Source organism: Corvus cornix, chromosome 1A, assembly GCF_000738735.6.
Source record: "Corvus cornix cornix isolate S_Up_H32 chromosome 1A, ASM73873v5, whole genome shotgun sequence".
Lineage (NCBI taxonomy): Eukaryota > Metazoa > Chordata > Aves > Passeriformes > Corvidae > Corvus > Corvus cornix.
The window spans coordinates 55,065,516-55,083,749 of NC_047057.1; the positions used below are offsets into that span (position 1 = coordinate 55,065,516).

An 18,234-nucleotide genomic window follows, 5' to 3' on the forward strand; every position below is an offset into this window, starting at 1 on the left:
CCTGGCAGCAGTGATGATTAACTCCTACTTAAATCCCATGCCAAGATCCTACTCCTTGAGTAACACCGAGCCTTAGTAGCCTTGCATCTCAATTCCGTGCCTCACAATAGGAACAAATCAGGAAATGGAACTTTCCTGAGAATCTACCACCGTGATAAAAGATGTGGCTCATAGGCACTGTTTCACATGACTTACCAACCACTTTAATGTTGATTAGAGCTGTGTCCTCTCCAGCCTCATTCTTTAAAGTTATTCTGAAAGGACCCGAATCGTCCCTCTCAGCTGCATCAATGACCAGGCAGCTGCTGTCTGGGTATGTTTCTGCCCGTATTCTTCCACTGTCTGTGACCATCTAGGAACCACAGTAAGCAGAGGGAAAAGTCGTATTTTCTAGATTTGAGAATCAAAATACTCAAAAGATCGAAATTCAAAATAGTACAGGTCACTTCAACAAAAACATTAAAGCAAGGTAAGAAAACCCACACTAAAACTCAGAACTTTAGTCACCTAATGACAAAAATGACAGAATAACTAAAATGAGTAAAATACAGTAACTGTTTAGTACTCAGTTGAGCCATTGCATCAGACAGGATGAGGTGCTAGGCTTCTCCTGTGAGCAGGGACACACTTTTGTCAACACCACGTATCATCAATTTGATGCAAAAAGAATAGGGCATTCTTCCAAAAGTCAGATCAAAATCTGAGTCATTCACTTTAAAGGTCAGAGTGATTGTAATGGTCAGTAGTTTTTCCTCACTGATTTCAAGTGCTGTCACATATTTTGGAGTGGGAGCTCTCCTAGAATAATTCCCTGCTTGGATAGGACCACAGTGGTGACACTACAATTAATATTTGAAAAATAGTTGTCACAGATTTGACCAGACAGGTCTGATGAATGCAGTAGTAGTAACATGTCCCAGCTTCCACATTGCACAGTGAAAATTTAAATGTGGAAAGTGGCTTTTTTGGTATTTATACAGCCAGGGATTGCTCTAAGCAAAAGTTTTGTATTGACACCAGATGCAAGAGCCCAGTTGCCCAACCTATTGTGTCATTTGAGACTTGAACTCCATTAGAATTTATCATTTGTTTTCCAAAACCAAACCATATCATGGCTTCCTGCCCAAACCTGGCAGCCATTCTGGGCATTGAATGTCTAGAAGTAGGAGCCATTTGGTAAATTTTCACAGGTTTTCTTCTGCATCCCATATATCCTTCTCCTCTACCATTTTTTAATTGCAAACCCATATCTTTTTCGTTATTAATTTCAGCCTTTTCTTAAAAAGATCCAAAAGATACTAAATAATATTTGTCTGTTTTGCCCTTCTTGTTTGAGCAAGAAGCATTTTTAGATAGAGGACATCTCCCACTTATTTTATGCCATTAAAATCAATGTCTTCAAAAGGCTAAACATTCTTTTTTGAAGAAAAAGGCTCCTTGTTAAGCTAAAGAAACATGTACAATGACAATGTACCTTGTCCCCTCTACTCCAAAAGACTTTTGGGGGTGGTTCACCACTGATGGGGATCTCAAGTCGTAGTTTGTTTCCTGCCACTACTGTCACAGTGTTATTTTCCCCAAGACCATCCAGGTGAAGTTTAGGAGGATCTGAAAAAGGAGAGAGATTGTCCAAGTTTACCATGTAGCTGCTGCTCTGAGAGTTCAGTGACCTGGCACAGGTCTGCAACACACAGAAACATGCTCTTTGTTTTATTTTCTTGGTATTTTTAAGCAAATGAATTTTGTTTTGATGAAAACTTGTGAAGAAAAATCTATTTAAGAAAATAGTTGTCTGATGAAAAAGAAATCATGGCACCATAGACATTTTGGAATAATAAGACCACATTAAAAAAACCCACAACTGTTTTCCTGAGGCAGAATTATGTATATTCAGGTAACTTCTGAGAGAGATTTCCTCTAAGTGGCTCTTGAAAATTTCATTTGCAGGCTTTCTTACGGCACCTTTTACCAAGCTTCAGCCTTCACTGTTCTTACAGTTTCCAAATTTATTAACCCAAATCCTTTTCTGAAAAAGAAATTATCACTTTTATTATGATCTGTGTGCAGGGAGAACAACTGATTAATATCCTCTTGCAACTTTTTTTAACATATTAGAAATATAACAATGGTCATTCCCCTCTAGTACCACTTCCCTTTTCATTCTCCCTAAATCTCACCAATACTTTTTCTAACACAGATATCCCACTTCTTTCAGCTTCAATTAAAGATAGTGTTTTCTAAAACTTTGGTCATTTATATTGCTCCCCTTTCGACTTCCAAGTTACTGGTTGCAGTTAGAAGCCGGTGAGGTATTGCTGTGGGAAGAGTCAATGCCCTGTTTTATTTTTGTTTGAATCACTGGGATCATTAACAAGCCTTCTGCCTTGCTGAATGAATCAAAGCTGGGCAGAACAATTTCCCTCTAGAGAGCGTTTAATGTTTTTAGTGAATAGGTAAATATGTATTTATTCTACTACTCTTTTACCAAACTAAATCACACTTTGCAATCTTAGCAAGCCAGTTCTTCAAAGATAGCAGTGTATAGCTGAGAAGTAGATAGCAGCAGGTGTTTTATGCAAACTCTTAATAATGGTTTAGGAGCTCAGCCTCAAGAAACCTCCCCCAGGAGCTCCCCCCAGCACATAAACTATGAGCAGGTCCTGAGCGCAGGCAAAGGGCTCTCCCACCAGCTTAACTGCACTTTGCCAAAGCTGCAGGTCTGCTCTCTCTGGTGCATGCCTGCTCAGAGGATACAAAGTGGTTGTAATCAGGGGTATTTCACACTGCTTTTCATTTCCAAGGGTCACAGAAAGATGTTATATACAGGTCACTGTGCAGTGTACTTACCCACAATATGTACTTTGCATGGAATATTAATGTTGTAGGCATCCGGCACAAACATGTATTCACCCTCATCATCAACAGCAGAAACTGGTATAATAAATCTGTGGATTCTGTAAAAGAATTGAAAAAGAAGTCTATGTAAATTATATTTTTGAAGACTGCTTGAAGCTATAAGGAAAAATCTGTGAAAATTTTAGGAGATCTGTGCAAGTGTGTAAAATTACTGACTAAAAATCCTTTGCTTGTTGCTTAGTGATATTTAGACAATTAAATACTGTGTGCTTTGTACAAAATATCATTGAGACAACCACCAAATAACCTAACCAATTCTAAAATTGTTTGTTTGCACACAGGACAAGGAAAAAACAGGAGTGTAATCTCTTTGACACAGGGATTCTATGCTGCTGCCATTCAACGGCAATTCGGTTGTTCAAGAAAAAATCTGTAGGCGATCCCATTGTGGGAATATTCTGACTTTTGCTGGACCACCTTTGTGAGTTGATACAAACAGGAGCTATGAGAAAAAGACGCATTTAAAAGCTGTATACTTTTAAAAGTGTCTAACAATAATTTTATTTTTCTGCTTAATGTCCCATACTAAGAGCAACAGCAATGTCAAGAAAAATCAATAGCTAGCAGTTAGGTGAGTCAAGGATTTGATTATTGTCCTCCACAGCCAAAACACACAAGATTAAAGGGAGCAAGGAGACATGGCTTTTAAAATGACAAAAATAAATATATCTTGAGGGACAGAGGTTAGGCTTGATTAGCAGATAATTTTTAGTGAAGTAAGCCAAATATCGGCACATCTCCACAGCGTCATTCCATCCAAAGCCAAGTCCATACACAGCAGGCTTACCTTCCTTTGTGATAAAGCTTTACACGGTCACTAGCTTCAATCAGCTGCCCATTTTTGTACCATTTCCCTTCCACGTTCTCAGATATCTCACACTTCAAGTGGATTTCCTGTCCAAGCCTCACAGTCTGGTCTTCTAGTGCAAGTGATATCTTCAGTGGTCTCACTTAGGGAAACAGAAGCAGATTAAAGAAAGGTGATGGAGCCCAGTAACCATGGGGGATAATTTCCAACTTGATAATGAAAGAGCATGAATTGCTCAGGGTGCCAATTTGTACAAAATAGTCAAGAGCAGAATGAGTATTACAAATAAAAGTGTACATTTATGCAGAACGCAAGATAACTTCAGAGGATGGATCAGATACATTTTGTTTGAAAACACAAGCATTTTAAAGAGATACTGCACAAGCAAAGCTGAGGGGGCTACACAGTCATGTGCTTGTGCCTAGATTTAACTTTCCTGTGAAAACCTGGAAGGACTGAAGAAAAGCAGATACTTCCCTTGAAAATTCCCTTTGTTGACCTATTGTATCTTTGCATGGATTGCTCTGTTTTCCATCTTAATGGAGTGACAGGAGGTTATCAAGCAGAACTAGTTCATGGCCTGCTACTGGAAACAGTGTCTAAAGAGAAGCCACTGTTCTGGAGATTTGCAGCTAAAAAACTGGTATGGAAGTTAAGACTCCTTTTAAACCCCCAGGGAAAGGCAAGAAAATTGTTTCTTTCTGTATGCTAGCACTCTGTGACATTTGAGAGCAAGGTGGATGATACTCACAGTCAACTGAAAGCTTGGCTTCTGATTGCCCTCCAGTTGTCATTACTGAGTAAGTTGCAGTGTCATTTTTGGCAGCTTCCTCTATGATCAAAGTGTGTTTTTTACCCTCAACCTTAATTCGATACCGAGATTTAGGATCGTTGGAAAGTTCTACACCATTTCTAAACCTAATGGGAAACAAAGAATTTTTATTTTTCCAAAGGAAGTCCTGTGCAAATGAGACTTCCATAGACTGAAACTCCCAGAGAAGACTTTACAAGACTTTAAGGCACTAGAAAGATGAAACAAACTCATCCATGAACGTATAAGGGTATTTCTGCTGTTGCTACATTTTTGAATAGAGTTTTGGTGAGATTTTCTTAACAATTTTCAGGTTTACTGGTGTAGGAAAAGCTGCCCATGTTTTTGCCCGTGATTAAAAGCTTCTGGGTTTTATTCTCAAGGAAGCTGTTCAAAGTGTGGCTTACCATTTCACGTTTGCATCATCCTCAGACACTTCACAGCTCAGTTCCACTCGTTCACCAACATAGGTGCTGGTATCCTCCAGGCCTTTGGTCACCAAAATCGGAGGATCTTTGGGAAGAAAATGTTACAGATTTCCAATCTCAGAGCGAAAACTAAGCGGAAGAGATTTTCTAAATCATGCTGCAGAAGGCAATATTACTTTAAAATTCTAATATGAGTATCAGTGCAGCCTTCTCTGCCTTAAATCAGAAAAGTGGTTGCTCATTAGTATGCTAGTAGGAAATTTGCTCAATAAAAGAAAAAGAACATTTCTTCATATTAATACATGCTTTGCATCCCATTTTATTGACAGTTTTGTCCAGGCAGCTTGACATGAGAAGCTGACATTCCCCTTTTGCTTCCCACAAATCCCTCTTAGAAAACTGTGTTTTCATCAGGTCCTACAGCCCATGACGAGATATATACCCATATTATAAGATGACCTGATGGCATATTGTGGTGACCTTATTTGTTTAATCCATTCCTGATGTCATAAGTTTATTTAATAGCAAAAGACTGTACAACAGTTACTCTATGCTGTTTCTAGGGGCAATGGGCTCTGCTATTCTAAAAGTACCTTTCAAATATTGGAAGATTTTTTTCTCTCACTATAAGTTTTGCTTTTCTGTTTGGTTTCTTGTGCATGTGGGGGCAATCAACACCATGGGAGCAGACAGAGTGAAGATATGGCCACCCATTCATAACTTCTGATAGAATCTTCCCTCAAATCAGTGCAAATGGAATGAAAACTGACTTCTAGAAAGCCTGATCTGAGGGCACTTGGACAGTATCAGAGTCCTCAGGTACCAAGTGTGGTGTTAGGGGAAGCCAGTGCTATGACACAAAAGCCTACAAAAGGGCTTAAAATTATGAAGGGCACCACAGCCCCAGGAGATCCCAATGCACAGTATGGAATCAACTATATCCTCATTTCAGGGTTTTCACTAAGCTGCTAAGTACAGGATGAGGGAAAAAAATAGCCAGGGATCACAGAAATACCGAGTGATCCTAACAATACAAATACAAATACAAATTCAAAAACATACCGAACCAGGTCCTCCCTGTTAATTTCTGTTGCAGCCAAAGAAGCCACATAAATGTAGCACAGCTGAAACAGCATCAGGCTGACATAGTTACCTCTCACAAAAAGTTCTGTGGAGCATTTCTCATCACCAGCTGTTACGTAATAGCGAGCATCGTCTGTCATCGTACAGTTATTGATGAATAAAATTCGCTGGTTACCTTTGTGCTCAAAAATGTATCTGTTTGAACAGCAAAGACACATTAGCAAAACTTCTGGACCCCTTTTGTTTTATGTAGAAAATGCTTTAGGGATTTTTAGAGGCAAAACTTCTGGGGTTTACGCAGTACTGGAAAAATTGTCCTTGGAAGCAATTTCCAAGTTTCAACAGAGCTGTCAGACTTCTAGCAAAAAGAGCTGTGGTGTAGAGTGACAATAAGCTGCTTCTGGCTTTTTCCAAGATCCCAGGGCTGGGTGATATGAAAAAAAGAAATATAAAAAAAGAAAAAAAAAAAAAAAGAAGCTGGAGTGGAACGATGGCAAATAAAATGGAGTCTGAAACTCTAGATGAGGAAAGCTGAAAATAAGCAGTAAGAGGACACCATCACTCATTCCAAAATTTTTGTGAAGTATAATAATAGCCAAAGTTAAGAAGTTAATATTATTGGTAAGCCAGATGGCACAAGATATCAGTAATGGGATATGGGGTTTTGGTAATGGGATATGGAGCCTTTCACCTTTATGTCACCAGTTTAGATCTGCTCCAGGTTTGTAATGACCAAAGCTCATTAGCATCTGACAGCTGCTTCAGCAGCCTGGTAGAAATGCACTGGAACACCTAATCCAGCCCCTCCTGCTGGAGAGGAATCCATAGAGCTGCTTGCAAAACAGCTCTGAGCTGCTCATGCCTATAGATATAGGGGCTCAAGAAAAGGTACTCTATTATCCTTTTTTTGGTCAATCATGAATATTAAACAAAATCCTTCATTGATTTCTACAGCAACAGAATGGAAATCTGCCTCGTTTCTGTAAGAGGGCTTTTGTTAATTACTATTTTTTTTTCACTGGGTAAGAAGAAAAAAGGCTAGGATGTTGTACTGCTCAGAAACATTTGAGGAGCATTACATTTTTATGTACATCCTTCCCAGCTGTGTCTGACTGTGGAATGGGGTTTTCTGCACCGGGTTGAAAGAGCTGGGTGTACCCACAAAAGGACTGGGCTCAACTTCCAGGCATTGCTCTACAAGTAATCAAATGTCTGCACCTGAAAGACCACTTTCTGGAAGAGCCAGAGAAGAAACCAATATGCAGGTGGTACAGATGAAGAAGCTTGTGTACACTGGATCTGTCGCCCGTGACTGATGGTGCAGGTTGTTGACTTCAGTGTGTCAAAGTTAATGAGTAGAGGAAGATGAGACAAACCCCACACCCCTTTTCTTGGATGGTTTATGAGCCAGGTGGGTAAGTGTGTGATGTCAACATCTCTGCTCTTAGCACATAATTACTGTAGAAAGATTGTGTCCACCTCCAGACACAGGACCAAGGACAAGTGATCGATTTACTCGCAGTGCTTCCTGGTATTTTAAAAACTACTGAGTAGGAAATCATGCCACATTTTTTTGAGGATCTCTAATACTTTTACCTTGAGACAAAGATTACATTTAGCCTACAGTAGACTTTTCTGGGTCCTGAGCAATGTAGCATCATTTACATGCTCTCCACATCTAATGAAATTCAGAAATTGGTGCAACCTGAGCAAAGAGAGAGATCTGTGCAACACACTTGTCAAGGGAATGCATGTGTACCCATTTTATTGCATACATATGCTAAGATCACTTACTTTGCACTTGGTCGTATCTCTTGGCCATTTTTATACCACTTGAGTTCCACTGTTGGATCTGCTAGCTCCACCATGAATCTTACTTTACCTCCTTTGTCCACCTGGTATGCGGGATCGAGGCCTTTGGCAAAAGCTGTTGTGGAAGTCAAGTGTTACTTTAACATGGGATCAGGAAACAAGAATATGAATGCTGAAATGACATTGCATAAATCTCATCAAAGCTGTCAGAATACATGCACACAATGTTATGCATCACAAGATATTCTCACACTAGTTTGCATGGAATCGTCTAGAAACATTAGAATAAGCACAAAGCTGTGCAGATCTGCTTATCCCGGGCAAGTTCAAGCTGGTATGTCTTCAAGACTTTGCAGTGTGACTGTATTCCAAATAGGACTGAGTAGGTGCATCAAATGAAATACACAAATAAAAATTAATGTCTAGTAACATAATACTATGTTATGAGGTAATGGGCAAGGAGAGAGGGTATATCAGGCAGCTGGATTACAGCTGAACTTGTGGAGGACTTCACCTACATAAAAGGGATGCCTCCAGGAAACCAGTGACACAGCAAATGTATCTATTGCATCCAGTTCTGAAATGCTGTCCAGGAACAAGCAGATGCTACAATAGTATAATGGACAGTGTATTGTATTCATATGTGTGTGCAAACATATTCTGTGGCATATACATTTACCTTATATACACACACACATCTATATATTTCTACAAAGAAACACATATTTATATTTCTGTATGTAATTACACCTCTCATACTTTCAGTAGGGTAGATGGGGAAAGACAAGCCTGAATGTCCTCACCCAGTGCAGGATGGAGGGTCTGTAGTACAGCTGGGATTTCTGAGCAATGGAGATTAAGTGCAAAACAAAATGATGAAGAGCAAACACTTCAGGTGTTTGGAGTGACCTCTATTTAGAGCAGAAGATATTGATAACACAAGCATTGTTTGATCAGGTAACACCTTTCCACGCACCTGGGGGACATTGTTCCAGATGGAACCAGTGTTTGTCTGAGAGGGAGGGATGCTTTAGGCAAGCACTAAGTTGGATAAGGTGTTTACACTTGTACCATGGATCAAAGCTGCCTTCTGATTAATTCCTTGTAGGAATGAGGCTTGAGTTGGAGTGTGAAAGTTCCCTCGCGTGCAAGTGAAGTCTATTTGGGTTTTTAAGGTGAATGGTTGCTTGTGATGGATGAGCACAGGAATATTCTGCCACATCCATACCTGCACTCTTCTTCACTTCCCTGCGCATCCGCTTCAGCCGCTTTAACATCCCTCTCAGGTCAGTGATGCCGTACTGGAAAGCAATCTTCTCGTACTCGCTGGGATTTGCGTTCTTCAGGAGTTCCCACACATCCACCTCAGGCTCTTCCTCCTGTTGTTTAATCTCCCTTATGTTAGCAAAATACAATTATGGGACAAGAGTTAGTGAGGTTTTATCACACCATAAAAAACAGGTGAAGCTGAATCTATGGTAAGGCTAGAATTGTTTTGACCAAAATTTGAAGGCTGCCATCATACTTTGTTTTATTTCACCCAGTATGGTTGGAATAGCTCAGAATGACATTCACACCTTACTTTACACATCTTCAGGGCAGAATTTGGATGTAAGTTTTAATTTGGCCTTTTCTGATACAATCAGTTATGAGAATTTTTATTTTGCTTAATTGCTTCAAAAAAAAAAAAAGGCAGTTTGAAAATGTAACAGCATACAGGCTAATCCCACTTAAATAAATTTTATCTGCTGTAATTTGAGTGGAATCAATTACAATTTATGATGGCACCACTAAGTCTAATCTGTACATTTCAAAATTAAATAGAAGTGTTTTCAAACCCCGAGTCCCTGTAGGTGCTACTGGGGGTGACTGAAGACAGGACATTGAAATACAGGGGAATCTGTGTCTGTTTATAGTTACACCGGTGCTTCTCAGCATTACTTAAAGTTGTCATATCAATAGGAACTGAAGATTTCCACACCAGCTTGGACTTGAAGGATGGATCTGTTTGCTTCCATGTGTGTCTCAGTCTTAAGAGCAGGAAATGTTTTCAGAGGCCTGTGTGAGGAACCACCTTCACACAGAAGTTTCAATATCGTATTTACTATCTGCAGTTCCAGGATAAGACAACCAATGAAGAGAAGTATAATTATTTTCACAGTGGCAGCCATTAAATGATAGAAAAATGGAAGCATCCTAAACAAAATGATAATTTTTCAGACTGGCAATTCAGCACAAAAAATGTGGACTTCTAGGACAATACTGGAACTGAATAACAAATCTAGATTTTTTCCTCCTGTAATATCATTAGGATCAGACCAGGAACATTCCAATTTGATTATAGCTTGTCTAACAAAATCAGTGCTTTTTGAGAACAGAGTGAGAAAATAAACTTTTGAGAAATAAAAAATACCAGGCTTTGCATCTAGACACTGTTAGAGCTGAGCTTTATGGAGTCCAACAGAGGATTTTCTTTGACATATACAGAAATAGCACTAAAGATCCCTGAGAATCTCTGCATGGTTGGATAAAAAGCCATGGAAACCGCTGTGCTGTTAAGTCCATGAGGTTTATTAATTTTCATAATATGTCTGTTATTTTAAAAAGCAAGAGAGGATCTCCCTGAGTAGTCTTTCAAATACAATAATTCTGAGACAGCAATGTAAGTTAGACAATCTCAGGTATGTAATTTTATATTTTGTTCCTCTTCTCCGTGCTCACGCTTTCCCGAGGGTGATTGTACAGCGAATGCTGCCGTTTCATTGAGATTCTTTCTGCATGGGGGCAGGCTGAGATCAGCTTGCAAGCACTGGTAAAAGGTGAGATTCCCCCTGGGGCAGCACTGTCCTCCCCCAGGACTGGCTGCTCACCAGGCAGCGTCTGCCCAATGTCAAGGAGATGAGCACTCTGTGGCAATCAAAATAAAGCTCCCCTTTAAATCAGGCAGGGGTTGAGAATGAGGATCCTGATTTTCAACCAGATTGAAAGAATTAATTTCAGGCTCATTTTTCTCTTGCATACTTGGAGAACGAATTTTGATGCTTAGAGCAAGCCAACTTCATTCTCAGACCTCAGTTGCTTGAGCTGAGGCCAGGGGTCAAACAGAGCATGGTATTTCCTAAGCAGACTGACCTCACCACAAAATCATTTTCAGATCTCTTCCCTAGAAACGTCTGTTTTGTTGCAAGAGGTACTTTTTTTTTTTAATAAACAAAGACTTAAATATTTGAGTGGTTTTTAGCTCTTATGCCTCTTGGAACTTCGTGCTGCTACTGATCCATTGCATTGACAAAGCATATGCAGTCATGGAGTGGCTTACTGAGACAAGACTTTATATGTCTGCCTGCCAACCAGCAGAAAATTGGAAAATAGACAGTATATTGATTCTATGCATTTAGGGTTGTTTTTTTTTTAAAAAAAAAAAACATGTTTCAAGTAGTATGAACCAAAAGTGAAAAGTCCTAGGTCTTTCCTTGGTCATACAACCATAAAAAAAAGGAGAATGAATGCACCTCCAACATTGCCTGTTGTAAAAATTGAAATGAAACCATGGATTTGTCTTCTAAATAATGGATGTTAATATCCACAGACATGGATATTAATATCCACACTGTGGCTTAATTAACAATTTTATTCAATTAAGCTCAGAAATATGAAGTTGCATTTCAAGGCCTGAAGCAAGGTGAACCAATTTGACCGAAGTCAAATAATGGTATCTAAAAACTAAATATTTGCTTTATCCATTAAGCACACAATAGGTATACTATGTTTATATGGCTGTACAGTATTTATCTTACAAATCTTAAGAGTTAATTGTTAGTAACGTGATAATGTCTCTTGAACCACATTTATCTTTCCACAGAAACACCAAGACCTCTTACATGCAACTGTCGTGGCTACTGAAACACCATGCAGGTGGTCATGAGAACTAGCACAGCAAGTTGTATTAGTAGGATGAAAAGACAAACTGAAGATCCTAATTAGGGATGAGAAGATTGAAAAACCAAAGACCTGGTGGATTGGGATTGGTTCAGGTAATTCTTTGTCTATTTTTAGCTTCAGCTTTTCCTGTGTGCTTTAGTTGCTTAAATGCTATCCTCTCCCTCACAGCCAATGAGCCCATTGGGACCTTTTCATGTAATTAATATTGCAGATTTTCCTCTTTCAGAGTAAGTGGTAGATGAGATAAAGGATGTAGTTCCTTTTCCACTTCTCTGTGATCAGTTGCCATTATTTCCATGGCATACAGAATTTCTCTGCTTGATTTTAAAAGATAGTGAATTAACTATCCTGTCTTAATCTGGTAAAAGACTAAACAAGGTTTAAGATCTGAAAGAACTAGAGACATAACTATCATAACACCAGATTTTCAAGGCAAACCAGAGAAACATGCACCCGAGTTTTTTTCCATCAAAACACTTGAGTCAAATAAAACATGATTGAGCATTTGTGTGCACATATTAAAAAAAAAGCTACAAAGAATTGTACCAATATCTATGACTTGAAAACACAAAATATGATTTTTTCGTATCAGGATGTTTTTTACTTTTGCACCAGACTCAATTTTCTGAACTGCTCATCCCTGTGTAGGAAATTTCCCCCCTCTGCCTTACATGCACACACAAAAGAAATAAAATAGCAAGTGAACTAAATGTTATTGGCCTCTTTAGGCGGGGGCTCATTTTTTTTACCAGAGCACTCAAATCTGAGGTTTCTTTTCTGCACACTTAGAGGTAAAATTAACTGAACATTTGTATATTATACTGTAAGAATAATAAGTTAGAAACATTAAGAAAATTGAAAGGTCAGAAAATTCTTAAGAAGTTATTAATGCTACACCTGACTGTTTCTGTGTGCGAACCTAATGGTTTGCAATCCACACCTGCTCATTGCATCACTTGGTTCTCACCTACGTTTCAGGAGACCACTAAAGTCAAGTTCTCCTGCATCATCTTGTCCTTCACCGCTGTTATTGACAGAAAAAGATCAAATCTTTGTTTAATACAGGAAGACTTAGACAACACCCATTGCAAACACTCTACACTTCTCATATACTCAACACAGTCCAGACACACAAAGAATTGTATAAAATCAACACAAACTTGTATGCTTTTTCACATGGATTTTGTTTCTGTAGGCACTTGTGAAAAATAACACAAAGGTTTGTATTGCTTCTTCTTATACTCTGATGGCAAATTTTTGTAACTGCATACATCAATTTGCCGAGGTTTGTGTTAGATTTCAGTAACACAAACAAATGTGAGCTACTCATCACAAGCAGCTTTGTTTCTCATTTCCATAATGGACATTGTAAAAACAAAGGGCTTGTGCTGATCTCTTGCTATATGAATACAAACCAAAGATTTGAATTGCTGGGTGGTGCTTTTAACAATGCATAGCTCTGTCAAATACTGATTGAAAAGTACTTAGCCTTAAAGATTTAACTTTTCTCTAAATGAAGGGAGAAAACAGTTATAAAGAAAAATAAAACAGTACGTTGTCCATTTTTACAGATAAAATCACAGTCCTATGAAGGTGCATTTCTTTCTATAATGTAGTCTTTAGCAGAATTACCTTATCATAGAGCACATACAGACAAAAGAAATGCCCTAAATATTTGTTAGAAGGGCAAAATAGTGCACATCTTAACTGAAATGATGCCAATGTTTAATCGAGACTTTACATGCAAGATATTACTTAGAAAACCAGAAAATACTGAGATATCTTCATCTGCTTGGGCAGAGTAGTTACTGCATTTTTTAAAATGTGCTAAAGAAGGAAATGCACCTTGAAGGTAATATCTTTTGATTGTCTCTTTAAATTAAAGCCCTCTAAATAAAAGCAGTTCTCTCTGAATCCCAGTTTTACTTCTAGATTAACAAACTGCATTCATTATGTGTTTGTAAAATATTTTCATTCTATATATTTTTTATATTTCATCATACAAACCTGACACACTGGTTAGAATTGCTGCTTTATCAGAAAGGAAACAAACCTTAAGACACAATGCTTTTTTTTTTACATTCTCTGTAATATACTCTTTATTGTTTTTCCTTACTGATGGTATTTACTATTTACTGTAAGACTACAAAGTCATATCCTGTCTTCTTGAAATCAATGTGAATTTTCTCTCTGCTTTTAATCAGTGCAGGATTGGGACCCGGAACTTTCATATTGTGGCTGACAGCTTTCAGGAAACATGCAGTAGACTCTTTTAGTGAATGAAAATACATTTTTAAAAACCTCTAAAGAAACATATATTTAATTGCCTTAAATATTCAATCTTCCCTTAAATTAATGACACTTGTAATTTCACAGTAGGGGTATTTAATATTGTATATACTATGTGCTGTAACTATTTCATTCTACCCACCACCAATTACCTGAAATTCCACTTCTTTAATCTATATGTACAAAAACAATTTTATAAAGTACTTGATACAATTTTCTGACACAAGTTCTGTGCATGCTACCAGTATCCATTACTGAGCAACTTGATAGGACCACTGAAGTTACCTTCTTTTGAAAGCAGATCTGATGTCAATCGATGGAGCAGCTTGGGAAGATTCTATGAAATAACAGTAATACAGGAATTAAAAACATAATTTGAAGCTCCCATAATTTATGTAAGCAGTATAATTTTGAACATGAAATTTGTAAGTTTCCTGCTAAGTGACCAGCATTTGTGCTTCCCCTTTGGCATTAAGTTCTGATATCTGCAAAGATTACACTCAGTGCTAAGTGTACCATTTCTCTAAAGTCCTTGCTGCAGTTCTGCGTAGGAAATCTGTTTCTCTGATGTTTCTCTCCATTCCCCTTCCTGCCTTATTCACAGGCTCTGGCCTTTTTGTCTTCTCACTTCCTACGCTTTCTTCCCTGCTGGCACCTTGTGCTCTCTCAGTACGCTCAGCATCAGAGGCAAGAGACAGAGACAGTCTCCTCTACAGCTACAGACTCACACTGAGTCTTGAGCCAAGGTGGGATCCTCCTTGTGTGAGTTACCCCTTTGGGACAGTCTGAATCACATTAAATGGTTCTGATCCACAGCCAGTGGATGGATGGAGCCAGGCTGGCCCCCACCCTGCTGACCTCTGAGCACACACACACAGCCCCGAGTCTCATGTGGCAGAGCCTGATTTGAATTCAATATTAATTTTACCTGCCAGCTTTTCTAATGTTTGGATAAATGTCTTACATGGTATCTATCCCAGTGTTCATTTAGACAACAAATTACAGACACAAGAAAGTATTCTGAGCTCTGTGCTAAAAATGTTCACTTTAAGCATTACTTCATTTAAAGGGTCTGAGCAAAATGAAGCGTCATTTCAAATTTAAAAAAAAAAAGAAAAAAGAAAGAAAGAAGAGAAAGAAATCCTTATAAATCTTTACAGACACAAGTGGAACCTTACCAGTGACTTCAAGGTCAAAAGAGCAGCTATCAAATTTGTCCTTATAAGATACTTCACAGCGATAGTTCCCTGCATAGTTTTCCTTAGCTTTGATGATCTGCATCTCGAATGTGTGAATCTAAAAATCAAGCATAGCTTTTCATTCATGTGAAGGATGCATTTGCACAAAGCAGGAGTTAAAACATGAGTCTTTCAGACATGCACCAGAAACAAGGAATAACTCAAATAATGGGCTCTGAAAAGAAATTGCAATCCAGAAATGGCAGTGGAAAATTTTGATTTTCCCACCATTCCTTGTCCTGTGCTGGGAGAGCAGAAAAGTCTGCTTCTGCAGAAGGTCAGAGATCACCACTGAAATCTGTGTGGGGAAGCCAGGCTTAGGCTCCACTGCTCTTGAGCTTCTACCTGTTCTTTTAAACTGATCCTTAACCTCCCTTTGGAGCTTTGCCCCCATAAGAAGGGAAAGTAAAGACACACCTTAGTGTGACGCTCGAAGGACTCCTTCAGCTGCAGGTGCTTCCCTGCTTTACTGGCCAGGTCCATCCATTTTCCTTTAAACCACTTCACATTTGGCTTCCGGAGAAGGTCTTTGGCTTCTACTTTGGCTATAAATGTAATATTCCCACCTTTCAAAAAGAGAAAAGAATAATGCAGCTATTGAGGAACGTGTGGTTGGTCAGTTGTATCTCTACGAGTTTCTTTCACTTCTGCTCCATTCAGTCTCCACGTGTTCTATCACAACATTAAGAGTCAGATGGAGTCACACAGACTAGGAGAGTACTGCAGTGATACAGAGGATAATGATTTGGAGTCTGTAAGCTTTCTGTCTGCGTCAGTGTGGAGCTTGAGGCACTGAGAAATAGGATAAATTTGGGGCAAAAGTCCATGTTCTCGTGGGTGAATTGTTCCCAATATTTGACTTCACTTGCTCAAAAGAAGCACAGGTGTTCTGGGTCTGCCAGCCAGGGATAAACTGCAGTCTGGAAAAGAAAGCCCAGAGCTCTTCATGCACTTCTATGATTAATTCTTTAAGCTGAGAAGTGACAGGAAAGAATCATCTCTCAACAGTGAATTGGGAATAGTAAAAGCTCTCATTTTTCAGAAGACCACTGCACAGCCCCTGCTGAATTTCCATCCTAACATTCATCTAGAGGAAAATACAACTTCGTGTATTTTTTTCCCAAATAAATTTTCCCCCAATCCTCTTTTCTACTCAGAAACTGAGAAAAATAAGGGTAATGAATAAAAATATCCCTACATCTGACCACATCTTTGTGTATCCAAGGAGATAACAGACCTACTAAGTAGCCTGTACTGAACTTCTTAGCATTGCTGATACCCTGCATAAGACCTTCCTGATATATCAATAACAGTACAGCCAACAGTGTCACAATAACCAGCTTTCTTCTCCAGAAACTATACCTCTTACTGTTACGCTCAGTAAGTTACTAGACTTTGAGCTTGTCCCTGGGTTTTGCTTCTCTCCATGCAGTCCTTTTGCCTTCAGAGCAGAGTTCACATCCAGCTGAAACCAGAGGCAGTACTTGCAGCTGAGGGCAGAACCTGAGTGACACAGGAACTGCAGGTACCATTCCCAGCTCTGCCTCAGCCTCTGTGTCTCTGGCAGTGGCTCTCGATTCTGTTCCTAAGCACTTACCAACACTCACTGTCCCACTCTGAGGTTTCTCGATGAACAAAGTGGATCTTTGGGTGTCATCGCGTTTTTCTGACTCTTCTGGAGCTCCTTCTCCAAGAGACCATACTGAGATGCAGAGAGAGGGGGAAATATCAATCATCTGAGGGTGTTTTACTCCCGCCAAAGTACACTTACCTGAACTTCCTAAACTCTCTAGCCCTAGCACCTTTCTCTTCAGATGTCCTGAAAGATATGTAAGCTTTTGTTCACACTGACATCCATTGCTTGGCTGTCCCATTGTGTACAGTTCCTGCAAGAACGCTACCTCTGTGGTGACCGAAAATTAAACTCTCAGGGAGGAAGAGGGGGAACCTGATCAGCCAGGATGGGCACTGAGCAACTTGAATGGCACCAGCATTCAACCATGAGTGCTTTACAGAGGCGATGCACAAAGGTCAGCTCTTTGTTTTTCAGAGGAGATGGAGGTTCTGAAAACACAAACAGCTAGAAGCACAAAAGTCCCCACATTCGATGCACAGTTTCAGTGGATCTCCCTCAACCCAAACTAAGTCCATTGTACAAGTTGATTCTTCCTCTATGTCTGCAAAGCAGGGCAGGAATGAAGCTCACTTCTGAACTTTGTTCTTTTCTCTCATGACAGAAGCAGAGAGTTTGGGAATCGGTCAATACCATGTCCTGCCCTGTGCATTTCATGGGATTCATGGGACATTCTATGGGAAAAGTAGTTTGTCAAATGGAAATGATTGTGACATGCGCTCAGACACAGCAGCTTCTCTTCTGGAAACTGGGACTTTGGAACTGAAAAGGTACTGAGAGAAGCAGCAAATGAGTGCTCTCCCCAGGGCAGAGCACTGTACAGCTGTGTGTTTCTGGTCTTCCTCTATATCTGCACAGTCCTGGCTTTGTGCTCTGCCATGACATCTCAGGTAAAACCATGGTCAAAACCGATTCCTAGCAGAAAGTGCAAGGAGAGCAAGGCAGTGGATGGGATGCCTGTCTGTTTTCTGCTCACTTTCTGCAGAGAGGCAAAGGACATGTCTCATATCCCAACCTGCAGTCCAAATGCCACATCTCCATTTTTTGAGGAGCTAGTGCCAGTACAGAGGGGAAACCGATTAGAGGTCAGAATAGTCTTTCTGATATGTGGGAATCTTTTCAACTCAGGAAAATTTCGACCACCCACAAATGCAACACAGCTCATGGCAGCCGTGGGAAAATGCAACCAAATTGGGTTTATTATCCTAAAGTCTATTAGGAATTTTAAAAAGGTGTTGAAATGCTAGACAGCTTTGCTATAAAATCTTTGTCCT

General features: G+C 39.4%; 1 protein-coding gene across 14 annotated transcripts in view; it reads right to left on the reverse strand.

Moving 5' to 3' along the window:
* The window catches only part of MYBPC1 (myosin binding protein C1), a 70,944-nt gene that overhangs the window by 22,587 nt on the left and 30,123 nt on the right, over positions 1–18,234 (reverse strand). For 12 of the 14 annotated variants that reach the window (XM_019292371.3, XM_019292374.3, XM_019292378.3 and 9 more), the window contains 14 exons: positions 16,925–17,029; positions 15,745–15,893; positions 15,268–15,385; positions 14,375–14,426; positions 12,768–12,824; positions 9,087–9,253; positions 7,841–7,973; positions 6,117–6,241; positions 4,943–5,048; positions 4,476–4,642; positions 3,704–3,866; positions 2,848–2,954; positions 1,475–1,608; positions 196–352 (listed from right to left, as the gene is read on the reverse strand). In XM_019292371.3, coding sequence (XP_019147916.1) covers positions 196–352; positions 1,475–1,608; positions 2,848–2,954; positions 3,704–3,866; positions 4,476–4,642; positions 4,943–5,048; positions 6,117–6,241; positions 7,841–7,973; positions 9,087–9,253; positions 12,768–12,824; positions 14,375–14,426; positions 15,268–15,385; positions 15,745–15,893; positions 16,925–17,029 — 1,740 coding nt within the window. The remainder of the gene's footprint in view (positions 1–195; positions 353–1,474; positions 1,609–2,847; positions 2,955–3,703; positions 3,867–4,475; positions 4,643–4,942; positions 5,049–6,116; positions 6,242–7,840; positions 7,974–9,086; positions 9,254–12,767; positions 12,825–14,374; positions 14,427–15,267; positions 15,386–15,744; positions 15,894–16,924; positions 17,030–18,234) is intronic. The other 2 variants (XM_019292375.3, XM_019292384.3) reach the window with 1 other exon arrangement.